At 52.2% G+C, this 27,359-nt stretch overlaps 1 protein-coding gene across 1 annotated transcript in view; it reads left to right on the top strand.

Annotated features, from left to right (window-relative positions):
• The first annotated feature begins 504 nt into the window (after positions 1 to 504).
• POF1B (POF1B actin binding protein) overlaps positions 505 to 27,359 on the top strand; it is a 54,229-nt gene continuing 27,374 nt past the window's right edge. The window contains exons 1-3 of the mRNA XM_029067958.2: positions 505 to 968; positions 20,285 to 20,359; positions 23,093 to 23,173. Coding sequence (XP_028923791.1) covers positions 657 to 968; positions 20,285 to 20,359; positions 23,093 to 23,173 — 468 coding nt within the window. The 5' untranslated portion in view covers positions 505 to 656. The remainder of the gene's footprint in view (positions 969 to 20,284; positions 20,360 to 23,092; positions 23,174 to 27,359) is intronic.

The raw sequence follows: 27,359 nt of genomic DNA, 5'->3' as shown, positions 1-27,359 counted from the left end.
TTTGCAGATGAGGTCACGGAGGCTCAAAGAAGTGAAGTGACTTGCTCAAAGTCACACAGCTGACAAGTGGCAGAGCGGGGATTAGAAACCATGACCTCTGACTCCCAAGCCATGATCTTTCATTAAGCCATGCTGCTTCTCCATCCCAGCGCTTAGTACAGTGCCTGGCCCAATACCACAGTTAGTACGTACACCGACTCCCGGCCGGGCAGTGACCCATAAAGCCACAAATGGACACTCCCAGAGCCTCAGAGAGAGGGGCCTAGCCACAAGCAAGGCTGCCAGGTGGGTACGCGCCCATGACTACCTCCCCTCTCCTCCCTCCTCCTCCTCCTCACTGGCTCCCCGCCCAGGCCTGTCGCTCTGTGCCAAGGGAAGTGTTCCCGACGCCAGCCCGGGCGCAGGTGGCCGGGGCCTCCGGGCCCGCCCCGGAAGATGGCCCTCCCCCAGGTCCTCCCCAGGGGGGTGGCCGACACCCAGGGCAGGGCCTCTTTCAGTCGCTCCTCATCTGCCTTGGGATCCTTCCCCCCCTCGCCTCCAGACCAGGCCCGCCTCAGCTCGGGCAACTGCCTACCGGCCGCCTCCCGCCACCCTCTGCCACCCCGGGGTCTCCGGCTGCCCCCTCACGGCCCCGTCCCGAGCTCGCCGGGGCCGAGATGATGACCTCCAGCTACTGGAGTGAGACCGGCGGCTGCGGGAACCAGCAGCACCTGCCTCAGTGCCAGCCGCCGCAATGCCAGCTGTTGCAGTGCCAGCCCGCTCCCCCGCCCCACGTCCACCGCCAGCAGCAGTGCCAGGCCCAGGCGGGGGAGAAGAACGTGGTCTACGAGAGGGTGCGGACCTACAGCGGCCCCGCCAACAAGGTGGCCCAGGCCCTGGACCCTCTGGGCTCCCCCCGGGACACGCTGTCTCCCCTGCACACCGCCTCCTCCCTGCAAAACCTCGTGTGGACCGGCGACCACCCGCAGGTACCGCTGCCCACTCCGCCCTTCCTCCCTCTCCCTTCCCCTCGGCCCCTCATCCAATTCCCCCTTTCTCCTTCTCCTCCTTCCCTCTCTCTTCCACTCTGTCCCTCGTCCCGTTCCCCCTTCCTCCTCCTCCCTCCCTTTCCTTTTCCCTCTGTCCCTCAACCCATTCCCCTTTCCTCCTTCTCCTCCCAGCCTCTCTTTCCCCACACGGCTCCCTCTCTCCTCTAGCCCTCCATATCCTCCCTCCCCCTTTCTCTCCCTTTTCCCGCCCCTCTTCCCTCTCGCTTCTCCCCTCTCTCCTCCTCTCTCTCCCTTCTCCCCTCTCTTTTTCCCTCCCTTCTCCCTTCCCGCCCTTCCCCTTTCCCTCCTCCTCAAGCTTCCTCTTCTGCAGTTGGCTGCTTTCCATGGGGCAGGCTTAAGAGGGCGATTGTTCCCCCCATCCCACTCTATATGCAATTCCCCCTCTCCCCATCTCTTCCTGGGGCCTGGCATGGTGGGCACGACCCTGATGTCTCATCCAGTTAGATGACGGCAAGCTCCCATCCTCTAGTTTCCTCTAGTTTCTTAAGCCGGGGGGAGCGGTCCACTTCTGTAAAGAAACAAACGATCCCCATTTGCTCTTATGCGCTCGGAAGGAGGCAGGGAGACCTGTGGCCGGGACCCGTACAGGCCACTGTGACCCGATACCAGGATCGGCATGGCCGCTGGGCCCGCGGTCGAGCTGCGGGATGACCGTCAGGCCCCGGGGGAGAGTTGCTGTGGAGACGCACCGCCCGACGGGAAGGACCGATGAGCCCTGGGCCTGAGACTTTAGGGCAGAGACCCCGTGTGGAAGAGTTGATTCTAGTAACAGTGGCTTGTATGGCATCGCTCTCACTGTCTCGTTCTCACCCGCCCTGTCCCCGTCGGGACTCGGTCGGCGACGCGTGAGGAGGCTGGCGAGGCAGGGCACACTGCCAAGTGTATGCAGGTGGTGGCTGAAGTGGCTGATAAACAGGGTGTTTGTTAAATGCCCGTCATCAGTCAATCGGTGGTATTTATCCATTCATTCGATCGTATTTATTGAGCGCTTACTGGGTGCAGAACACTGTATTAAGTGCTTGGGAAAGCACAGTACAACGATAAACAGTGACGATCCCTGCCCGCAGTGAGCTTACAGTCTAGAGCGGGGGAGACAGACATCAGTACAAATAAATAAAATTACAGATATGTACATAAGTGCTGTGGGGCTGGGAGGGGGGAAGAACAAAGGGAGCAAAGCAGGGTGATACAGAAGGGAGTGGAAGATGAGGAAAAGGGGGGCACTTACCGTGTGCAGAGCACTGTGTTTGAGAGAGCATAATGCAGTAGAGATGGTAGATACATTCCCTGCCCACAAGGAGCTCAAACACTGTATTAAGCCCTGGGATAGGTAGGAAATAATCAAGTCAGATACAGTCCCCGTCCCACGGTAGGAGAGAAAACAGGCATTTTATTCCCATTTTACAGAAGAGGAAACGGAGGCACAAAGCAGTTGGGTGACTACACTCGTTCCCCTGGGCTACGGTGCTGGGATGGGACAGCAGCCCGGCACCTATCCCGTGCCGCGGAGCTTCGATCCGGCGGACGGTGGCTTCGGGAGTCGAAGCGATCTTTTCCGCCCGGCGATTTTTGAGGATTCCTACGGGGCCGGTCCACCTGGCGGGACACCCTGGGTGAACCATTTTTTGGTCAGATGTCTGGCCCCTCCAATCATCCCTTCTCTAGACCAGAAACTCGTTATGGGCAGGGAACACACCCGCTGCCTCTGTCGTATCATATTCTCCCATGCGGTTAGCACAGTGCCCTGCACGTAGTGAGCACTCAACAAATACCACTGATTGACTGATTGATAGATTGGCCCAGCCCCAGATGGCAGATCTGGGACTGTGTCTAACCTAATTAACTCGTACCTACCCTAGTGCTTAGGACAGTGTTTGACACATAGTAAGCGTTTGTGTCAAATACCTTATAGAAAGAAAAAAAAAAGCCAGGTCTCATGATTTCCAGAGCGGCGGCCCCGCCCCTCGATCAACAGCGAGGCTGGCACTCATCGGGTACTGTGCCTTAGAAGCAGTGTGGCTCAGTGGAAAGAGCCCGGGCTTGGGAGTCAGAGATCATGGATTCGAATCCCGGCTCTGCCACTCGTCAGCTGGGTGACTGTGGGCAAGTCACTTCACTTCTCTGGGCCTCAGTTACCTCATCTGTAAAAAATGGGGATTAAGACTGTGAGTCTCCCGTGGGACAACCCGATTACCCTGTATCTGCCCCAGCGCTTAGAACGGTGCTCTGCACATAGTAAGCGCTTAACAAATATCAACATTATTATTTACTGGAGGCAACGGGACAGGGAGTGCTGTTGAAACCCGCACAAGCAGCGGAAGAACTGAATGGGAGACGATATTTCTGGGGTGATGCGAACTCTCCTCGAAAAAGACTTTTTCAATAGCTTGATCCAGCCCAGACGGGGCCGATGGATCGGGGAAGGGTCGCGACACGAGTTAAAACTACCCCGGGCTCCTCCTCGCTGCACGGAGCTCAGGGAGGGTCGGTGTCGGTGAGGGAGGAGGTGTCGAACGAGTGAGCGTGTGGGCCTGAGGAAGGAAAGGACTCAGCCGTGGGTTCGGGGATGAGATCCAATCAGAACGCCTTCTGAATGAAGTGAGTTTTGCAAATGAATCGTAGTCCCTTCCGACCCTGCGATAGATGATCCGTAGGTGTCCAAATCTAGGACTCCGCTGCTCTCGGGGTCCGGCCAAGCAGAGAGAGGCTAGAGCTCGGAATCCATATGCTATTAATTATTTAGCGCTTGTCTCCCCCACTAGACTTTAAGGCAGGGAGCGTGTCTACAGATTCGATTGAATCCTTCCAAGCGCTCAGTACGGCACTCCGCACACATAGCGCTCGGTAAACGCTATTGATTGATGAGTATCAAGATAGGGAATTCATCGTCCCCGTCCTGTTCTTGGGCCCTTTTCAGCTTTTCTTGAAGCCTCTTTCTCAGTGAATTCTATTCGTCATCATCTTACCCACCCATGTTGTCTACTGTGTGCAGGGCACGGGACAGAGGAACAGCGTGGCCTAGTGAAAAGAGCCCGGGCCTGGGAGTCAGAGGACCTGGCTCTAGTCTCGGCTCTGCCGACTGCTTGCCGCGTGATCTCGGACAAGTCGTTTAACTTCTCTGCGCCTCAGTTTCCTCAACTGCAAAATTGGGATAAAATACCCGTTCTCCCTCCTACTTAGACTCTGAACCCCAAGTGGGACAGGGACCGTGTCCCAACTGGATTAACTTGTATATATAACGCTCGACACATAGTAAGCGCTTACAGATGCCATTATCATCCTCATTATTATTGTCATTATTATTATAATTATTACGAGGGGTTTGGGAGAGGACAATAGCGTTCTAAGACACGGTCCCTGCCCTCGAGGCTCTGACAGCGTGGCGTCAACAGCCTGTTGAGCGTGAACCTCGTTCTGGATTAGCTGGGAAGAATTTCGATGAGTACACTGCATTCTGGGCTTGGAGATCCCCCTCTTGGATCCGCCCACCCTGTAAACAACAGCCTGACTGACTCTAAACCTGAGGAAACACCCACATGACCTGGAAACACAAATCCAAACCGTCTCTTCGGCACCATGGAACTCCTCTAGGGGATGGGATGTCCCCTGAGGGAAATAATTAGAGAAGCAGGGTGGCTCAGTGGAAAGCGCCCGGGTTTGGGAGTCAGAAGACATGGGTTCTAATCCCGCTCCGCCACTTGTCAGCCGTGTGACTTTGGGCAAGTCACTAAACTTCTCTGTGCCTCAGTTACCTCATCTGTAAAATAGGGATCGAGACAGCGAGCCCCACGTGGGACAACCTGATTACCTTGTATCTACCCCAGCGCTTAGAACAGTGTTTGGCGTATAGTGAGCGCTTAACATATACCATTATTATTATTATTATAATTCATCAATCAGGCAATCAGTGATCGGTGATGAGAAGCAGCGTGGCTCAGTGGAAAGAGCACGGGCTTTGGAGTCAGAGGTCATGGGTTCGAATCCCGGCTCCGCCACTTGTCAGCCTGTGTGACTGTGGGCAAGTCACTTCACTTCTCTGGGCCTCAGTTAACTCATCTGTAAAATGGGGATGAAGACTGTGAGCCCCACGTGGGACAACCTGATTCTTTTGTGTCTACCCCAGCGCTTAGAACAGTGCTCTGCACATAGTAAGCGCTTAACAAATACCAACATCATCATTTTTTTTTGATATGGTATTTGTAAAGTGTTTAATATGTGCCAGGCACTGTACTAAGTGCTGGGGTAGATACAAGCTAATCGGGTTGAACACAGTCCCTGTCCCTCATGGCGCTCACTTTTTTAATCCCCATTTTACAGATGAGGTAACTCAAGCAAAGAGGAAGTGAAATGACTTGCCCAAGGTCACACAGCTGGCAAGTGGCGGACCCGGGATTATTCATTCATCCATTCAATCGTATTCAATTGTAGAGCTCTGCACTAAGCACTTGGGAGAGTACGGTGTAACAATAATAATAATAATGTCGGTATTTGTTAAGCTCTTACTATGTGCAGAGCACTCTTCTAAGCGCAGGGGTAGATACAGGGTAATCGGTAACAGTCAACAGACGCGTTCCCTGCCCACAGTGACCTTACAGTCTAGAGCAGAAAACAGACAGTGTAAATAAATAAATTACAGATGTCTAAATAAAGTACGGATATTAGAACCCTGGTCTAGCTGAGTCCCGGGACCACGCTCTATCCACTAGGCCACGCTGCTTCTCGTTTATTGGATATTATATTGGTATTTATTGAGCATTTACAGTGTGCAGAACCCTGGACTATGCGCTCGGGGGAGTATAGCACAATGGAGCTAGTAGATACCATCCTTACCCTCAGAGGAGCTTATTATCTAGCCGGAGAGACAGACATTAAAATAAACTCAGATAGGGGAAGCAGCAGAGATTAAGGAAAGGGCGGAGAGTTCCATAAGGGAAGGGGTGGGGCCCTTGGGCAATAGGGAAGTACGGAAGGGGCAGGAGCTGGAGAAGAAGGGTGTGGGAGAGGAGAGATGAAAGAGGGAAGGTCTCCCGGAAGAGATAAGATTTCAGCAAGGACTAGAAGAAGAGGAGAGCAACATGGCCTAGTGAAAAAAGCCCGGGCCTGGGAGTCAGAGGATATCAGTTCTAATCCCACCCTACCTCTTGTCTGCTGGTTGACCTTGGGCAAGTCAGGTCATTTCTCCGGGCCTCAGTTGCCTCATTTGCAAAATGAGGATTCAATACCCGTTCTCCTCCTACTTAGACTGTGAGTCCCATACGGGACCCGATGATCTTGTCTCTATCCCGGAACTTAGTGCAGTGCTTGACACATAGTAAGCGCTTAACAAATACCATTATCGTTACTATTATCATTAGGCCGTAAGCCCGTCACTGGGCAGGGATTGTCTCCCTCTGTTGCCGAATTGTACGTTCCCAGCGCTTGGTACAGTGTTCTGCACATAGTAAGCGCTCAACAAATACTACTGAATGAATGAATCTGCCGGAAGCAGTTACTGAACAATCCCTAAATAGCCCGGGTCATCCTGGGACGAAACTGCCCCGACAAATTCCCTCGGGCTTCCCTGGGACCCGTCAAAATTCCCTAATCGTCTCCAGAAAACACTGGAATCTCCAACTGATTCACATCTTTCTTGGAAAGACAGAGCCGTTCGAGTGCCTTATAGATGAGAGTGAGGGCTTTCTGTTAGATGCGGAGGTGGACGGGCCGCTACCGGGGGTTCCTGAGGAGTGGGGAGATGCGGACTGAGCGGTTTTTCAGAAAAATGATCCAGGCAGCGGAGCGAAGTATGAAGTGGAAGGGAGCGGACAGGAGACAGGAAGGTCAACAAGGAGTCCGATGCAATAACCGAGACGGGATAAGTGCCTGATTGACGCGGTAGCGGTTTGGACGGAGAGGGGAGGGAGGATTTTAGGGAGGTCGCGAAGGTAGAAATGGAAAGATTTGGTGACAGTGAACATGTGGGTTGAATGAGAGAGGAGTCGAGGATAATGCCTATCTTAATAATAATGTTGGTATTTGTTAAGCGCTTACTATGTGCCGAGCACCGTTCTAAGCGCTGGGGTAGACACAGGGGAATCAGGTTGTCCCACGTGGGGCTCACAGTCTTCATCCCCATTTTACAGATGAGGGAACTGAGGCACAGAGAAGTTAAGTGACTTGCCCACAGTCACACAGCTGACAAGTGGCAGAACCGGGATTAGAACCCACGACCTCTGACTCCCAAGCCCGGGCTCTTTCCACTGAGCCACGCTGTATCTTCCCGTTTCCCCTCTCTGTAATTTCTTTTAATGTCTGCCTCCCCCTGTAAACTGTAGGCTCCTCTTGGGTAGGAATCGTAGCTATCAACTCAACTGTATTGTAGTCTCCCAAGCGCTTAGACAAGTGCTCTGCACACAGTAAGCGCTGAAGAAATGCCGCTGACTGATGGATGGATCGATGGATATAGATCTCGGGGAGGAATCCCCACCAAGGAAATCAAGTTCAACTTTATAATGAGGTCAGAAGGGAGACACAGTCCCCATTCTCCAAAGGGCGGTGTTTTTACGGGTAATGAAGCTAATCGAGGATAATTACAATACGAGACTAGCAGGGTGCTCGTTTCCCAAGAATAATTATGGCATTTAGTAAGGGCTGACTATGTGCTAAGCGCACACTGGATGGTGTGCAAAGGGCGGATTGAAGACGGACCCACCTGTGTTGCATAAGCAGACGGAGAGGCCAAACACACGAACTAGAAATAATGACTCTTCCCCTAGGAATGTTACAAAGGCGGATCCCTTTCATCTTGCTCATCCTTATAAAAATACTTTCTTTTCTTTGGGGTTCTGAGGAAAATCTGCTTATAAAAGGCAGAGGAAGGGAAGGGAACCTGGGTTTTAAGAGCAGGAAGTGTGGTCGATGTAATTAAGGCTGTGAACGTGCCTAAACGGTTTTATGATTTTTTTTTTTAATCCTCTTTCAGTCTCCTGGGGATGTTTTGGCCAGTGAGGCCGCTTTGTGCCGACTTCTGATTTACAGCTGAGGACCTGAGTTCCAGTCCTGGCTCAGCCACTTCCCAGCTGGGTGACCTTGAGCAAATCATTTCACTTTTCTGGGCCTCCGTTCCCTCCTCTCTGAAAGGGGGATTCGATAGCCGTACTCCCTCCCGCCTAGGCTGCAAGCCCCTTGTGGGAGAGGGACTGGGAATGAGATGATTTTATCTTGCATCCTCTAAACTAAGCTCACAGTGGGCAGGGAATGTGTTTGTTTATTGCTGTATTGTCCTCTCCCAAGCACTTAGTACAGTGCTCTGCACCCAGTAAGTGCTCGACAGATACGATTGAATGAATGAATATTTCCCCCAGTGCTTAGTACAGTGTTTGACTCACAATAATCGCTTGACAAATACAATAGTATTACTATTAGCTAAGTGAGCAGGAGTTTCCTTTTTTTATTCTTTGGTACTTGTTGAAAGCTTACTAAGTGCAAAGCAATGATCTAAGCATTGAGACAGATAGAGGATGATCAGGTCAGACCCACAGTCCCCGTCCCACGTGGGGTCCCTTTAGATTGGGGCGCCCTGTGGACGGGCTTGGCGGGGAGAAGAGTAGGGGGCAGGTGGCAGTCAGGCTCCGAGAGGAAAAGGGGGCCGAGGCCTAGGGTCCGTCCAGAGGAGGAGCGAGGGAAGAAGAAGATGAAGACCCATTAATTAGGCCACGAGGTTGGAAATGGGATTCCCCCCAAAATATAATTATGATATTTGTTAAGCGCTTGCCATGTGCCCAGCGCTGTTCTAAGCGCTGGGGTAGATACAAGGTAATCAGGTTGTCCCACGTGGGGCTCACGGTCTCAACCCCATTTTACAGATGAGGTAACTGAGGCACAGAGAACTTAAGTGACTTGCCCAAGATCACACAAGTGACAAGTGACAGAGACGGGAGTAGAACCCACAACCTCTGGCTCCCAAGCCTGTGCTCTTGCCACTAGGCCGAAGAGGGTCAGGGCAGGAAAATCTTGGGGTTCACTGTTGTAGAGACTTTTACGCACGGGTTGCCAACCCCCTCTGAGGGTCTGCCTGCTCGCCACAATTTCCAGCTGTAGAGATGGCATGGACTTCCCATTTATGAAAGTGTTAACCACATTATCACCGCTGTTCTCATCGCCATTGCCTGGCACATAGTGAGCACTTCACAAATACCATTATTATTATCATTACCATTATTATTAGGCGCCCAGAGGGTGAGCTAACAGGGGCCGGGCTTCCAGAGCAGAAGCAGCTGCCATTCTGACACTGAGACTTGGGTGCCGTCACGAGGTACTTTTATTGGACGACATTAACTGCTTACTATGTGCTGAGCACTGTGATGCACAGTCTCTGCTCCACCCCTGGTTCACGGTCTAGGAGGGAAGGAGAGCCGGGATACAACATCCCCCTTTTACAGAAGAGGAAACTGAGGCCCAGAGAGAAGAAGTGACTCTCCCAAGGCATCCTGTCTTGCTGAGTTGCCTGGAAGTTTTGCCTTTATCTTTCTTGAGGGATGTTCGGAATATGATGAACTTCAGAGAAGATTTTGACAATGAACAGCATCAAATGCTGTGAAAATTTCCCAAAAGGAGAGGGCAGGAGGGGGATTGGGGGCCATTATTTTCTTCAGGGGGTGCCTAGCTTGGGTCACGTCAATGTCGCCCCAGGTGACAAACAGAAAAACTTTAGGACTGCCCCAGCTGGGATTTTCAAAGGCTTTAGGAGTTTGGGTTCCCGCCATTTGTTTTGACTCAATCCTCCAGTTCCCAGTGAGTCAGCTGGGAAAGATAGGATTTCCCCTCCAGTCTTTATAGGGAGTAACCGTAGAACCAGTTTCCCTGCTGTTTGATCCTTTGTTCCTGGACAATGAATGGGAGTGTGTATTGAGTGCCCTCAGGTCCACTGAGGCAGGGCACTGTACTGAGGGCTCGGTGGCTTTCTGAGCTGGTCCCAGGTGTCCCAGGCCACGAGCGTGGGCTTGGGAGTCAGAGGTCATGAGTTCGAATCCCTGCTCGGCCACTTGCCAGCTGACTGTGGGCAAGTCACTTCACTTCTCTGTGCCTCAGTTCCCTCATCTGTAAAATGGGGATTAAGACTGTGAGCCTCACGTGGGACAACCTCATTACCCTGTATCTACCCCAGCGCCTAGAACAGTGCTCTGCACACAGTAAGCGCTTAACCAATACCAACTTTATTATCCCTCCAATCCATCAGTCTTCTTGGGGACACCCAGCACGCAGAAGCACTGTGGCCTAGGGGAACGAGCCCGGGCCCGGGAGTCAGAAGGACTTGGGTTCTAATCCCGGCTCCACTACAAATCTGCTGCGTGACCTTGGGGAATTCACTCAACTTTTCTGGGCCTACGTTAACTCATCTGTAAAATGGGGGTTAAAACTGTGAGCCCCATATGGGACGTGGACTGAGTCCAACCTGACTAGCTTGTATCCACCCCAAAACTTAGTACAATGCCTGGCACACAGTGAGTGCTTTACAAATACCATAAACAAACAAACAACAAACAAGAAGATCCTCACACAGGACTCTCCCCTCTCTATCTCTTCTCTCTTTCTATGTCTGAATGAAGGAATGAATGAGTGTCTCTTCTGTGTCTCTCCCCATTTCACTATCTCTGAGTCACACTATTTCTTTCTCCTCTTTTACTCTCTCTCTCCTCTCACCTCACTATTGCTGGCTGCTCTCTGTCTTGTTTCTTTCTGTCTGTATCACGCTTCGCTATCTTCTCTCTTGATCTCACTCCTTTCTATCCCTCTACCTCTCTCTACTCTATCTCTCTCTCTCTCCTCCTCTGTCTCTCTTCCCACCGCTTTCACGGCAGCCGCTCGCTTCCATTTTGAAATTAGAAATCCCCCTAAGTGGGGGTGTTGGCCCAGGCACAGTGGAGAGATCATCTATAATTTATATCCCCTCAGCGCTGTATCCACTGGAGAATTCAGAGCAGCAAGGCAGATCAGGCCGGATGCTTCGGACTGTGCCGCCCAGCGAGAGGCCTCGCTACACGAGTCCCCTGTGCCAATGCTCACAGACCGGGCAACATAGCACTGCAGGGCCTGATGACCCAGTGAAGGCATCATGGCACAGCTTAGTGGATCGAGCACGGTCATGGGTTCTAATCCTGGCTGTGCCACTTGTCTGCTGTGTGATTTTGGGCAAGTCGCTTCACTTCTCGGGGCCTCAGTTCCCTCATCTATAAAACTGGGATTGAAGCTGTGAGCCTTATGTGGGACAGGAACTGTGTCCATCCCCATTTGCTTGTATTCATTCATTCAATAGTATTTATTGAGCGCTTACTATGTGCAGAGCACTATCCACTCCAGCGCTTAGTACAGTATCTGGCACATAGTAAGTACTTAACAAATACTACTGTCTTTTCCCCCCATTTCCCTCTACTCCTCCCCCTCTCCCTTCCCCTCCCCTCAGCACTGTACTCGTCTGCTCAACTGTATATATTTTCATTACCCTATTTATTTTGTTAATGAAATGTGCATCGCCTCGATTCTATTTAGTTGCCATCGTTTTTATGAGATGTTCTTCCCCTCGACTCTATTTATCGCCATCGTTCTCGTCTGCCCGTCTCCCCCGATCAGACCGTGAGCCCGTCAAACGACAGGGACTGTCTCTATCTGTTGCCGACTCGTTCATTCCCAGCGCTTAGTACAGTGCTCTGCACCTAGTAAGTGCTCAATAAATATTATTGAATGAATGAATTAATACTATAATTATTATTCTCTATGCCCCAAATTACCTGATCTGTAAAATGGGGATTGAGACTGTGAGCCCCACATCGGACAGAGACTGTGTTCAACACGATTTGCCAGTAGCCACCCCAGCGCTTAGTATAGTGCCAGGCACATAGTAAGCGTTTAACAAATACCAGGGTTATTAGTATTATTAGGGCCTCCCCAGGGTCCTGCCTCTCCCTGGGCCGTCTTCCCGGTGGCTTGGTATTCTGGGGTGGATACGGCCTGGGCCCGGAGCCTTGGTCGTATAATCAGACCACTCCTGTCCAAAAGGCCAGCCCAGATCTCCGCAGCATCTAAACGCTAATGTACTAAATGCTGGGTAGATAAAAGATAATCCGGTTGGACACAAGCCCTGTTCCACATGGGACTCACAATCCAAATCAGTGGGACGACAGGTGTTTAATCCCCATTTTTATAGGTGAGGGAACTGAGGAACAGAGAATTTAAATGATTTGCCCAAGGTCACACAAAGCAGGCTAGCGGAGATACTGGGATTGGAACCCAGGTCCTCTGACTCCCGCACCAGGGCCCTTTCTACGAGGCCACGACGCTTCCCCAGGTAACAGAAGAATTTACCACCAGCTATGACATGTCATCAATTTAGAACCACCGTCTTTTCTGCTAGATTAAGATCAGGCAGGTCTGTGTCTTACGTGTTCCGTATTCTCCAAGCACAGACAGAACTCTGTGCACAATAGGCTCTCAGTAAAGCATTCTCCCCTCAGGAGGGTCTCAGCACAGTGCTCTGTGCAATGCTCTGTCCACAGAAGGCACCCAGTACGGCACTCTGCCCACGGTGCTCAGCACAGTGTTCTTACGAGATCTGAGCTCCGGATACACGAGGAAGTTTCCGGTGCCAGCTAAGGCTCGATCAGAGCGGCTCCTGTACTTTCTCCCACTGATGCCTCTGGCGAAGGAGAATCCCCTGGGTCTTGGCAACTCAACAGACAGAGAACTGGATCCTTCCCCAGCCTGTGAGAGAGCCAGGTCGACCCCACCCAGCGCTGTAGCCGGTCGCCCTCCTGCCCGGGCTCGCCCAAGGTAACACAGTCAGTTCATAGGATTTATAGGGTACTTACTGTGTTGCAGAGCACTGTACTGAGCACGTGGGAGAGTACAGTAGAACAGTAAACAGACACATTCCCTGCCCTCATTGAGTTTACGTCTAGAAGGGGAGGCAGACACCAATAGAAATAAATAAATGACAGATCTGGACATGAGTGCCGTGGGCTGGGAAGAGAGGATGGATAAAGGGAGCGAGTCAAGGCGACGCGGAAGGGGTTGGAAGAAGAGGAAAAGAGGGCTTAGTCAGGGAAGGCCTCTTGGAAGAGATGTGCCTTCAAAAAGGCTTTTAAAGAGGGGAGAGTAATTGTCTGCCGGATTTGAGGAGGGAGGGTTCCGGGCCAGAGGCAGGACGTGGGCGAGAGGTAGGCGGCGAGATAGACGAGATCGAAGTACAGCGAGCAGGTTAGCATTAAAGGAACGAAGTGTGCAGATTCGGTTTTAGTAGGAGAGTAGCGAGGTGAGATAGGAGGGGGCGAGGTGACCGACTGCTTCGAAGCCAATGTTGAGGAGTTTCTGTTTGAATCCGAGCTGGATGGACAACCACGGGAGGTTCTTGAGGAGAGGGGAGACGTGGAGGTGCCAGGGTGGCCAAAGACACGACCCCGCCGCCCCAGGAGGGTCTCAGGTAGGAGGCGGTCAAGCGGGGCAAGGGGGACGGGGGACCGGCTAGAGCCGTCAGCATGGTCCTCTGAGGGCCGGATGTGGCTTACTGCAAGTTAGCCAGCGACGGGATTGATTCGGTGCTCACGTCGTCCCGGCACCCGGGCGGATTCGAGAGAATTATTCTATTATATCGTTATATTGTACTCTCCCCAGCCCATAGTACAGTGCTCTGAACACAGTAAGCACTCAATAAATACGATTGAATGAATCAGTGCATAATCAGCTCGGACATGGCCCCTTTCCCACTCAGAGTAATAATACTAATAAGGATGGCATTTGTTAAGTGATGACTGTGTGTCAGTCACTCTGCTAAGCACTGGGTTAGATACGAGCACATCTAACACAGTCCCCGTCCCATGTGGGGCTCACGCTCTCAATTCCCATTTTCCAGATGAGGGAACTGAGGCCCAGAGAAGTGAAGTGACTTGCCCACGGTTACACAGCGGGCAAGTGGAGAAGCCGAGATCAGTGCCCATGACCTTCTGACTCCCAGGCCCGTGCTCTTGTCACTATGCAGATAATGTACTTGTTAAAAGCTTTCCTTGTGCCAAGCGCTGTATTAAGCGCTAGGGTAGATACAGTATAAGCAGGTAGAATGGAGTCCCTGTCCCACAGGGGGCTCAGAGTAGAAGAAGGAGGGAGAACAGGTCTTGAATCCCTGTTTTACCAACGAGGAGACTGTAAACAATCTATAATAATAATAATGTTGGTATCTGTTAAGCGCTTACTATGTGCCGAGCACTGTTCTAAGCGCTGGAGGAGATACAGGGTAATCAGATCGTCCCACGTGAGGCTCACAGTTAATCTCCATTTTACAGATGAGGAAACTGAGGCACAGAGAAGTGAAGTGACTCGCCCACAGTCACACAGCTGACAAGTGGCAGAGCCGGGAGTCGAACGCATGACCTCTGACTCTGAAGCCCAGGCTCTTTTCCACCGAGCCACGCTGCTTCCCAATCTATCTTCTTAAGCCTGTTGAACGGAGAAGGAAATGGAGGCCCAGAGAAGTTAAATGACTCGCCCAAAGTAACCCGGTGGGTCAGAGAGCAGAGCTGATGTTAGGGACTGTTTTGCCGACTCCCGGCCCTGGGGCTCTGTCCACTGGACCACCCTGCCTCTCTAAAGACGCGGGATGAAAGCAGGAGGAGCCGGCAGGATGCGGGATGGAGCGCGATCCCTCAGAGCGAACAGCCCACCTATCCCCGCCCCGCAGGCGGGCAGGCGGCCGGCAGAAAGGCAGGTGGGCCGGAGGGCAGGCAGTGGGCGCACAGCAGGCGGTCAGGCAGGCAGCAGACAGCCAGGAAGATAGGTGGACGGGCATGTACAAAGTCCTAATATCTTTATTTCTATTAATGTCTGTATCCCCCTCTAAGCTGTGAGCTCCTTCCGGGCAGGGAATGTGTCCACCCGCAGCGTACTCGCCCAAGTGCTTAGTACAGTGTTCTGCGCACGGTAAGTGCTCGATAAATATCATCGATCGACTGATATCTGGAATTCATTCCTATTAAGGTCCGTCTCCCCCTCTAGACCACAAACTCCTGTGGGCAGGGAACGTGTCTACCAACTCTGTTATACTGTACTCTCCGGAGCACTTAGCGGAGTGCTCTGCACGGACTAAGCTCTCAATAGAGTGACTGAATGATTGAGCTCATCTTCCGCCTCTATTTCCGGGGACCAGTGCTGGGGCTGCCTATTCCTCAGGGCAGGTCTGGGGAAGGACGGAGATCTGTAGCCATCGATCCGTCATTGCTATTTAATGAGTGTTTACTGCCTGCAGAGCCCTGTACTAAGCGCTTGGGAGTGGGCACTAGAGTAGACCTGATCCCCGCCGTTGACAGGCTTACAGTCTAGTGGGGGGAAACAGACTGGAAATTACAGATAGACATGATCGACAGAGTGTATAAGACATGTATCTATGCGCTGTGGGGAGGGGAGGGGGAAATCGGGAGAGATGCTGATGTGGCAGAGGGGATATCGATCCATCGATCATATTTATTGAGCACTTACTGTGCACAGAGCACTGAGCAGTTGGGGGAGTACAATATAACAACAAAAGGGAGTTGGTAGAGAAGCAGCGTGGCTCAGTGGAAAGAGCCCGGGCTTTGGAGTCAGAGGTCATGAGTTCGAATCCCAGCTCCGCCACTTGTCAGCTGTGTGACTGTGGGCGAGTCACTTCACTTCTCTGGGCCTCAGTTCCCTCATCTGTAAAATGGGGAGTAAGACTGTGAACCCCACGTGGGACGACCCGATTCCCCTATGTCTACCCCAGCGCTTAGAACAGTGCTCTGCACATAGTAAGTGCTTAACAAATACCAACATCATTATTATTATTATTATCGGTAAACATGTTCCCTGCCCATAACGAGCTTACAGTCTAGAAGGGGAGACAGATGTTAATAGAAATAAATAAAGGATGGGAGAAGCAACGGGGCTCAGTGGAAAGAGCCCGGGCTCGGGAGACAGAGGTCATGGGTTCGAATCCCGGCTCTGCCACTCGTCAGCTGCGTGACCGTGGGCAAGTCACTTCACTTCTCTGGGCCTCAGTTCCCTCATCTGTAAAATGAGGACTAACTGTGAGCCTCATGTGGGACAACCTGATGACCCTGTATCTACCCCAGCGCTTAGAACAGTGCTCGGCACGTAGTAAGCGCTTGACAAATACCAACGTTATTATTATTATTATGTACTCGAGTGCTGTGGGGCTAAGGGAGGGGTGAATAAAGGGAGCAAGTCAAGTGCAAGGGTGATGCAGAAGAGAGTGGGGGAAGAGGAAATGAGGATAGAAGGTGGGAAGGAAGAGCGTTTCATAAATCTAGAATTCTATTTATTTATAATGATGCTACCGATGCCTGTTTCCTTTTTTTGCTGTCTGTCTCCCCCCTTCTAGACTGTGAGCCCGTCGTGGGCGGGGATCATCTCTATTTGTTGCTGAATTGTACTTCCCAAGCCCTAAGTATAATGTTCGGCACACTGTCACCGCTCAATAAATACGATTGAATGAACGAATCGGGGAAGGCCACTTGGAGGAGATGGGCTAGCAGATGAGTTTCAGAGGATGCCACGCTACCCGGTCATCACCCGGTCAGCCCCCGCTGCTCGAGTCCCGGCCCGGGAGAGCTCGGAGCCGCGGGCCGCGCTGGCCGGGTGTTTCCTGATTGTTCGGTTTGTTTCTGCCACTCGCAGCTGGGCGCAGAGCTCCCTGTGTCAGACGGTCAGATAGGCAAGGGTTCATTTGGGGAGCGTCATGCAGGAAACGGGACTGAGTATAACCCGATTACCTTATATCTACCGAAGAGCTCGGTACAGGGCCCGGCACAACGGAAGTGCTTATCAGGTATCATTAAAAAATAAAAATTGGGGACTGTAATGCAGAATGCAGCACTAAGCTTTCGATTGATACTCTCTGTGGAGACACGATCCCCGCCCTCGAAGGGTCCATGTCCCATAGGGCCCGTCCCCGACCTTGGGCCCGGGCCTCAGGGTGAGGCGGGGGCGGGAGTCCCCCCGAACGCCCAGGGAAGGGCGGCTCCTCTTCCGCCCGAGGTCACCCGGGGCCTCGGGCCGGGTTCGGCTCCGGCCGAGGAGGCGGTGGCTTCGGCCTGGCGGCCCCACCCGGACCCAAGACCCGGCCACGCGGCGGGCACGGCGCCAGCCGCCCGGGGCCGCCGGGGCAGGGCCAGGCTCGATGGAGCCAGTAGGGGACCCGCCGAGGCTGTGCCAGCGCCAGCGGCGGAGCCGGGGAAGAGCGTCCTCACTCCTCAGAGCCGGGGCCACCGGCCGGCCCGGGCAGGAGGGAGGCGGGAGGCCGTCTCATCTCTCACCTCCCGCTAGGCCCCAAGCTCCTCATGGGTAGGCAGCACGAGAAGCAGCAGGGTGTTGTGGCTACAGCAAGGGCCCGGGAGTCAGAAGGTCATGGGTTCTAATACTGGCTCCGCCACTTGTCTGCTGTGTGACCTTGGGCAAGCCACTTTACTCCTCTGGGCCTCCGTTATCTCATCTATAAAATGGGGATTGAGACTGTGAGTCCCAAGTGGGACAGGGACCGTGTCCAACCCGATTTGCTTCTATCTACCGCAGGGCTTAGTACAGTGCCTGGCACACAGTAAATGCTTAACAAATATCATTATTATTATTATTGTTATTATTATTAGGCACTGTGTCTCTGGCTTCTGGTGTACCTTCTCAGGCCTCCTGAATAATACCTCCCCCTGTAAGCACCCATTTTAGTGTTCTACATATAACAAGCAATCACTTCACTTGTACTAGAAGCAGCGTGGCTCAGTGGAAAGAGCCCGGGCTTTGGAGTCAGAGTTCATGGGTTCGAATCCCGGCTCGGCCACTTGTCAGCTGTGTGACTGTGGGCAGGTCACTTAACTTCTCGGTGCCTCAGTTGCCTCATCTGTAAAATGGGGATTAAGACTGTGAGCCCCACGTGGGACAACCTGATTCCCCTGTGTCTACCCCAGCGCTTAGAACAGTGCTCGGCACATAGTAAATGCTTAACAAATACCAACATTATTATTATAGAGAGAAACAGCGTGGCTCAGTGGAAAGAGCCCGGGCTTTGGAGTCAGAGGTCATGAGTTCAAATCCCGGCTCTGCCACTTGCCAGCTGTGTGACTGTGGGGGAGTCGCTTCACTTCTCTGTGCCTCAGTTACCTCATCTGTAAAATGGGGATTAAGACTGTGAGCCCCACATGGGACAACCTGATTCCCCTGTGTCTACCCCAGCGCTTAGAACAGTGCTCTGCACATAGTAAGCGCTTAACAAATACCATCATTATTATTACTTCAGCGCTCTACCCACAGTAGACAGCTTCTACAGAGCTCTGCACACAGTAAGTACTCAGTACAATGCTCTGTCCACAGAATAATAATAATAATAATATTAATACTAATGGTGGTATCGGTTAAGCGCTTACAACGTACCAAGCGCTGTTCTAGCGCCGGGGGAGATACAAAATAATCAGGTCGTCCCACACGGGGCTCACAGTCTCAATCCCCATTTTACAGATGAGTTACTGAAGCAGAGAGAAATTAAATGACTTCCCCAAGGTCACACGGCAAACAAGTGATAGAACCGGGATTAGAAGACACCCAGTACAGTCCTCTGCACACAATAAGTGCCCAGTACAGTGCTCTTCCCACAGAAGACACCAAGTACGGTTCTCTGCACCTCATAGGCGCTCATTAGAGTGCTCTGGGCATAGTAGACTTCCAGGACAGTATATGTGGGTGGGGAATGTGCCTGTTTATTGTTATATTGCTCTGTCTCAAGTGCTTATTACAGTGCTCTGCAAACAGTAAGAGCTCAATAAATATGATTGAATGAATGAACGAATTTGGGGTGAAAGATGACAGTCATGATGGCATCATTGATCCATCCGCGTCCTAACCCATTCATGCCATTCGAATCGCTGGTTACAATGAGATTTTTCCCATTGCACGGGATTCTACAAGAAAAGACCCCCCCGTATTCTAGGAAAATTCCCCACATACATTCAAGGCAGCTGTGGAGTCTAGTGGAAAGCGCACGGGCCTGGCAGGACTTGTCTCTTCCTCCTCTCTCGCCCCGCTCCAGTCTATTCTTCACTCGGCCGCCCGGCTCATCTTCCCGCAGAAACACTCTGGGCAGGTCACTCCTCTTCTTAAACACCTCCAGTGGTTGCCTATCCACCTCCGCTCCAAACAAAAACTCCTCACTCTAGGCTTCGAGGCTCTACGTCACCTCGCCCCTTCCTACCTCTCCTCCCTTCTCTCTTTCCACCGCCCGCCCCGCACGCTCCGCTCCTCTGCCGCCCACCTCCTCACCGCCCTCGATCTCGCCTATCCCACCGTCGACCCCTGGGCCACATCCTCCCATGTCCCGGAACGCCCTCCCTCCTCACCTCCGACAATCTGATTCTCTTCCCCTCTTCAAATCCCTACTTAAAGCTCACCTCCTCCGAGAGTCCTTCCCAGACTGAGCTCCCCCCTTTTTCCCTCTGCTCCCTCTACCCTCCTCCTTCACCTCTCCACAGCTAAACCCTCTTCTCCCCCCTTTCCCTCTGCTCCTCCCTCTCTCCCGTCCCACCCCCTCGGCACCGTACTCGTCCGCTCGACTGTCTATATCTTCATCACCCTATTCATTTTGTTTAATGAGATGTACATCTCCCTGATTCTATTTATTTGCCATTGTTTTTATGAGACGTTCTTCCCCTCGACTCTATTTATCGCCATCGTTCTCGTCCGCCCGTCTCCCCCGATCAGACCGTAAGCCCGTCAAAGGGCAGGGACTGTCTCTACCTGTTGCCGATCTGTCCATTCCAAGCGCTTAGTACAGTGCTCTGCACATAGTAAGCACTCAATAAATACTATTGAATGAAAGGAGGGTTCTAATCCCGTCTCCACCACGTGCCTTCTGTGTGACATTGAGGAAGTCACTTCACTTCTCTGGACCAACTGAAAAACGCAGATTGGACACCCGTTCTCTCCTCCAACTAAGATTGTGTGCCACATGTGGGACGGGACCTCTGTCCCACCGGATCGTAGCGCATCTATCCCAGCATTTAGCACGGCGCTCGCCTCTTGGTGAGCGCTTCATGAACGCCACCATCATTATAGCATCCTGGTGTTGTAAGTGATTCCCTTCCACGGCAGCTGAGCCCGTGGCCAGAGTTAATGGGCAAGTCTCCTCCGAGGGAGCTCCCAGCTGCTTTCCAGCAACAGTCGTTGACGTGATTTTCTCTCTCCGTCTCCCACAGGAAGTACAGTCTCCAACGATGAAAGTAGCTACCTGCACCCCAGCCACTCTTCACATAACGCACAACACTGAGCAGGTAAGAGAAGCTCTGACCCGTCTTCTCCGCTCTCCTGGGCCACCTTGGCCAAAGGGAGAACAAAAGTCTCTCCGTTCCCAGGTGGGTTTTTGCTAAGCCACAGTACCTTTCCAGAAGCCTCCCCGCTAGTCTGGAGAGAGCCCGGGTCTGATTTCACCCTCTTGCCTCTCCCCCAGTGTTTGGAACATAGTAAGTGCAGAAACAAGTGTCACCAAAATTATTATCATTATTATTGCAGTTTTCAGAATCATTTGAGCTCTTAAAGAGTTCTAAAGGAGTATCGGTAGAGAAGCAGCGTGCTTAGTGGAAAGAGCACGGGCTTGGAAGTCAGAGGTCGTGGGTTCTAATTCCGGCTCCACCACTCGTCATCGGTGTGATTTGGGGCAAGTCACTTCACTTCTCTGTGCCTCAGTCACCTTATCTGGAAACTGGGGATTAAAGACTGGGAGCCCCACCTGGGTCAACCTGATAACCTTGAATCTACCCCAGCGCTTAGAACACTGCTTGGCACGTAGTAAGGGCCTAACAAATATTATTATTATTAGCCAATTATTATTGGCCTAGTGGATAGAGCCCGGGCCTGGGAGTCAGAAGGACCTGGGTTCTAATCCCAGCTCTGCCATTTGTCTGCTGTGCGATTTGGGCCGAGTCACTTCATTTCTCTGGGCCTCAGTTCCCTCATTTGTAAAATGGAGATTAAGACTGGGAGCCCTATGTGGGACGGGGACTCTGTCCAACCTGATTAGCTTGCATCGACCCCAGCTCTTAGAACAGTGCCTAGGAACATAGTAAGTGCTTAACAAATATCATTATTATTATTACTGTTGTTATCACTATTAGCTGTGTGACTGTGGGCAAGTCACTTCACTTCTCTGTGCCTCAGTTACCTCATCTGAAAATGGGAATTCAGACTGTGAGCCTCACGTGGGACAACCTGATTACCCTGTATCTATCCCAGCGCTTAGAACAGTGCTCTGCACATAGCAAGCGCTTAACAAATACCAACATCATTATTATGGTAATATCACCTGACCCATTTACGACCGGGCCGGCCCAGGACCTTTCTGGGCTGTCGCTCGTGGGCTGGTGCTAATTTGCAAGGCTACCGAAAGGTCTGGTTGCAGCGGAATAGCTGAAGCTCCTGGTGACAGGTAATGGATTCCAAGTGCTTGTCGCATGCTCGGGAAGCCCTGTTCCCGTCCCCAGAAAGCCTTGTTTGGGGAGGTCTTGGGGGGTGAGGGAGGGTGGGCTACGGAGAGCAGCCGGAGACCTGGTGGGCTTGTGGGTTGAATTTGGTGGTTGGAGCCCGGCGGGGAGGGGTTTGGCCACTGTCACGACAGGGAAGGCAGAACCGCATCAATCCGAACCAGCCGAGGACACTAAGTTCAGAGTCCAACGAGTCCGGCAGGGGGAGGGCCACGGGGACTCCCAGACTTTTACGACGCCTGGAAGCCGGGAGCGAGACCCCGGACGGTGGCAGAGCCACGGCGGGCAGCCGAGCACACCCGGTGACCCCCCCAGAAGCCCTTTTTTTATGGTATTTGCTAAGCGCTTACTACGCGCCTGGCACTGCATTAAGCACTGGGGTAGAGGCGAGATAATCAGGTTGTACACAGTCCCTGCCCCACGAGTTTTATATATATATACGTATAATACACTTTATGGTGTTTGTAAAGTCCTGTGTGGCAGACACTGTATTAAGCACTAGGGTAGATACAGTTATCAGGCTGGCCACAGTCCTTGTCCCGCAGGCTTAATCCCCGTTTTACAGATGAGGTACCTGAGGCCCAGAGACTTGACCAAGGTCACAGAGTAGACAAGTGGCAGAGGCGGGATTGGAACCCAGACCCTTCGGACTCCCAGGCCCGTGCTCAAGCCACTAGGCCACGCTGCTTCTTTCGACTACCCTCTGCCTCCCTCCATTCTTCCATCCCTCCCGCCCCGCACGTCTGTGTCTCTCGCTCTCCCAGGACCGTTCAGGCCTGTGAGGGAGGGAAGGCCCGCGGTCATGGGGCCGTAGGGGCGGCCTGGGTGGGACACTCCCTTCACAGGCTGTCAGGCCGTGCCATGCGCTATGCCAAGCACTGTGCTAGATACAGTGGCGTAGTGGCTAGAGCACGGGCCTGGGAGTCAGAAGGTCGTGGGTTCTAATCCCAGCTCCGCCACTTGTCTGCTATATCACCTTGGGCAAGTGACTTCGCTTTTCTGGGCCTCAGTTACACCATCTGTAAAATGGGGATCAAGACACATGGGGCATGTGGGTCAGGGACTACGTCCAAACTAATTTGCTTGTATCCACCTCAACACTTAGTTATTTATTCATGTACATTATTCATTCAGTTATATTTATTGAGTGCTTGCTGTGTGCAGAGTACTGTACTAAGCGCTTGGAAGGTACAATTCAGCAGCAAAGAGAGACAATCCCCGCCCACATGTCTGTCTCCCCCTCTAGACTTGTTGTGGGCAGAGAATGTGTCTGTCTGTTGTTGTACTGTACTCTCCCAGGTGCTTAGTACTGTGCTCTGCACACAGTAAGCGCTCAATAAATAAGATTGAATGAATGAAATGAACGCAGAACACGTTTAACAAATACCACAATTATTCAAGAAAGTAAGGTTGGACCAGGCGAGACCAGGCCTCTCCAAAGCCCCCTTCCAAGGCCCCGCTCCCCCAAGGCCTTCATACCCTGAGTAGCGCAACCACCCGTGAGCCTCGGTTTCCCTCGCTCCGCAGGAGCTCCACTCCCCCTCGGTGAGAGTGACCAGCTACCCCCAGACCACCATCAGGAGATACGTCGTGCAGAACCCGGACCAGGTGAGACGGGCTCGGCCGGTGGGCGAGTGGGTGGGCCGGAGAAGCAGCACGGGACTGGGAGGCAGGTGGTCATGGGTTCTAATCCCAGCTTATCTGCGGTGTGACCTCGGACAAGTCACTTCACTTCTCTGGGCCTCAGTTACCTCATCTGAGAAATGAAGATTGAGACAGTGAGGCCCTTGTGGGACAGGGACTGTGTCTAACCCAATTTCCTTGCATCCGCCTCAGTTCTTAGTACGGTGCCCGGCTCACAGTAAGTGCTTAGCAGATACCACGGTTATTATTTTATTATCGCTTTTCTGAGCCCCAGTTTCTCCATCCATAAAATGGGAGAGTACTGTCTGTCTCTTCTGCTCCGAGGAGATGTGGCAAAATGAGGTAACTGCTGTGAGAGGGTGGTGGGGAATACACCATGGATCAGGAGTGCTTATTGAGCTCGCCGTACTCACTGTGCCTCTGCCTCGCCACTGACCCCTGGCCCATTTCCGCCCCCTGGCCTGGAACTCCCTCCTCCTCCAGACGGGAAGCGGCATAGTCTAGTGGTTAGAGCCCGGGCCTGGGAGTTAGAAGCTCCTGGGTTTTAATCCCAGCTCTGGAACTTGTCTGCTGTGTGACCTTGGGACTGGGAGCCCGTTTCTAGACTGGGAGCCTGCTGTGGGCAGGGATTGTCTCTATTTGTTGCTGAATTGTACTTTCCAAGTGCTTAGTACAGCGCTCTGCACACAGTAAGCGTTCTGTAAATACGACTGAATGAATGAATGAACTTCTCTGGGCCTCGGCCGCCTCATCTGGAAAATGGGGATTAAGACTGTGGGACATGGACTGTATTTGATTAGTTTTATCTACCCCAGCACTTAATGCAGTGTCTGGCACTAGTAGCAGCGTGGCTCAGTGGAAAGAGCACGGGCTTTGGAGTCAGGGCTCATGAGTTCGAATCCCAGCTCTGCCACTTGTCGTCTGTGTGACTGTGGGCGAGTCACTTAACTTCTCTGGGCCTCAGTTCCCTCATCTGTAAAATGGGGATTAAGACGGTGAGCCCCACGTGGGACAACCCGATTCCCCTATGTCTACCCCAGCGCTTAGAACAGTGCTCGGCACATAGTAAGCGCTTAACAAATACCAACATTATTATTATTACTAGTAAGCACTTAGCAAATGCCATAAATATATGTATATATATATGTAAAAAAGACCACCAGTCTCCCCACCTTCAAAACCTCATTTAGATCACATCTCCAAGAGGCCTTCCCAGTTTGTCCTCTTTTCCATTACCCCCTCTCTCTTCTGCATAACCTATCCACTTAGATCTGTACTGTCAGGCAATTGATATTCACTCCACCTTCAGCCCCATAGCACCTTCGTAGCTGCCCATAATTTACTGACTTCATTATCTGTCTCCCCCTCTAGCCTGATCGACTGAGCACTCACTGTGTGCAGAGCACTGGTCTAAGCACGCGTGAGAGCAGGATAGGGTTGTAAGACACAATCCCTGCCCACAAGAAGCTGACAGCCTGGCCTAGTGGATAGAATATGGGCCTGGGAGTCAGAAGGTCATGGGTTCTAATGTCAGTGCAGCCACCTGTCCGTTGTGTGAACTTGAGCAAATCACTTCACTTCTCTGGGCCTCAGTTCCCTCACTGATAAAATGGGGATTAATACTGTGAACCCTATGTGGGGCAGGGACTGGGTCCAACCCCATTATCTTGTATCTACCCCAGCACTTAGAACAGGGCTTGGCACAAAGAAAGCACTTAACAAATAACATCATTATTATTATTATTACAGTCTAGTGGGGGAAACAGACAATAAAATAGTACAGGTCGGGGAGTCAGCGGAGCATAGGAATTTCTTCGTAAGTGCTGTGGGGTTGGGGGGGAGGAAACAAAGTGCCTAGGGGGTACGGACTCCCAAGTACCCCCAGAAGGACGCAGAAGAAGATGCGGGAAGATCGCATGTTATTCACGGAATGCTTCCTGGAGGAGATGTGATTTTTAGGAGGGCTCTGAAGATGAGAACGGCGGTCTGTCACATATGAAGAGGGAAGGAGTCCTCGGAGGGACAGAGGGCACGAGTGAAGGGATGACGGGAGAGAGGAGATTAAACCACAGCGACACATAAAACGCTAAATACAGTCAACTGACAGTAAGGAGGGCTGCGTTCAATGCAGTGTGGCTAGTGAGTGCTCAAAAATGCCACTAGTCCTGCTGGTTAGTGATCATCATCATCAATCAATGGTATTTATTGAGGGCTTACTAAGAATAATTATAATCACGGTATTTAAGTGCTTACTATATGCCAGGCATGGTTCTAAGGGCTGGGAAGATACAGGCAAATCAGGTTGAACACAGTCCCTGTCCCACATAGGGCTCACGGTCTTAATCCCCATTTTACAGATGAGGTAACTGAGGCCCAGAGAAGTGAAGTGACTTGCCCAAGATCACACAGCAGACAAGTGGCAGAATCAGAATTAGAACCCAGGTCCTTCCGACTCCTAGGCCCATGTTCTTTCCACTAGTCCACGGTGCTTATCTGCTGCTTCCTGTGTGCGAAGCACAGCACTAAGCACTTGGGTATAGACAGACCGGGTATTTAAGTGCAAAGTGCTTGGATCTAGGATAATCAGATTAAACACACTCCCTGTGCCCCATGGAGCTCACAATCTCAATCCCCATTTTACAGATGAGGAAACTGAGACCCAGTGAAAACTTGCCCAAGGTCACACAGCAGACAAGTGGCAGAGCCAGGATTAGAACCTATGGCCTTCTGACCCCCCCCAGATCCACGCCCAATCCACTACACCATGTTGCTTAGGCCCCGCCGCCTCCCTAATTTAGGGCAGGAATCCTTGGACGTGGGCAGGGCCGATTCTCTAGTTCTCAACGGACACGATGACTCGGAGCCCCCTCGTCCTGGACGCGGGTCCAGTCCCCTGGGGGAGTCCCCTGCCTTCCACGGCAGCCATCCACCGGGTGACCTTCCGGACGGGGTTTCCCCGGTTCTGGTCTCCCCAGTTCCCAGCGCCAGCAACTGTTGGTGGACTCTGAGGCGGGGAAAGGAAGGCGCAGGTATTCCAGGCCTGGTCTTCACTCTCCTTCCCACCCCGTCTCTTCCAATCCCACCCCGGAAGTCCGCAGAATCCGGAAGCCTCACGGGTCTCTCGACCAGACCCCCGCCTTTATGGCACTATGGCATAGTGGAGAGAGCACGGGCCCGGGAGTCAGAACGTCATGGGTTCTAATCCCGGCTCCGCCACCTGTCTGCTGTGTGACCTTGGACAAGGTTTTTTACTTCTCTGGGCCTCAGTTACCTCATCTGTAAAATGGGGACGTGAGCCCCACTTGGGGACAGGGACTGGGTTTAACCCGATTTGCCTGTATCTACCCCAGCGCTAGAGCAAGCTCTTAACAGATACCACAATTATTATTATTATTGTTATTACTGTTATGGCACGACCGACCGATTGACTGTCCCCCTGACAGCCAACTCCATGGCAACTTTGGTGCCTTTGACTGGGGACCAAGCTTGGAAAGCCCAAAGTTGGCTGAGTTTTCTTCAATCTGAACTATCATCGACTGCCCGCTGTGTACGGAGCACAGGGCTGGCCTTTTCCAAGGAGCAGCGTGGCCTAGTGGAAAGAGCATGGGCCTGAGAGTCAGAGGACCTAATTTCTAAACCCGGCTCCGCCACGTGCCTGCCCTGCGACCTTGGCCAGGTCACCCAGCTTCTCCGAACCTCAGTTGCCTCATCCGTAAAATTGGGATTTAATACCCGTTCTCTTTCATACTTGGATTGTGAGCCCTGGGCGGAACCGGGGACCGTGTCGGACCTGATTATCTTGTATCTCCTCCAGTGCTCGGAACAGGGTTTGACATGGACAAGGCGCTTAACGAATACCACGATTATTATTATTATCATTATTACTGTGGGTGGAGCACTGTGAACATTCCCGGTCTTCCCGAAGTGGGCAGGAAGCGAGGCCAAACCCTCAGTTCCCACATCAGCCCTTTGGAACACAAACACACACCTCAGTGTTGAATGCGGTTTCTCTCTCCATTGTCGGCCGCTCCGCCAGTGAAAGGAAGGATTCTTCTCAGGGGTTCATTTCCCAGCTTTTACTGCCCTAATCACTGAGGCGCTAATGATAGCTCCTTTAATTTACAGGGCTCCTTCTGGGCCAGACCACTTT

The sequence above is a fragment of the Ornithorhynchus anatinus genome, chromosome 6 (genome assembly GCF_004115215.2).
Source record: "Ornithorhynchus anatinus isolate Pmale09 chromosome 6, mOrnAna1.pri.v4, whole genome shotgun sequence".
In the NCBI taxonomy this organism is placed as follows: domain Eukaryota; kingdom Metazoa; phylum Chordata; class Mammalia; order Monotremata; family Ornithorhynchidae; genus Ornithorhynchus; species Ornithorhynchus anatinus.
Note: the sequence above shows the minus strand (reverse complement) of the source record. Positions and strands in the feature narration are given on the sequence as shown.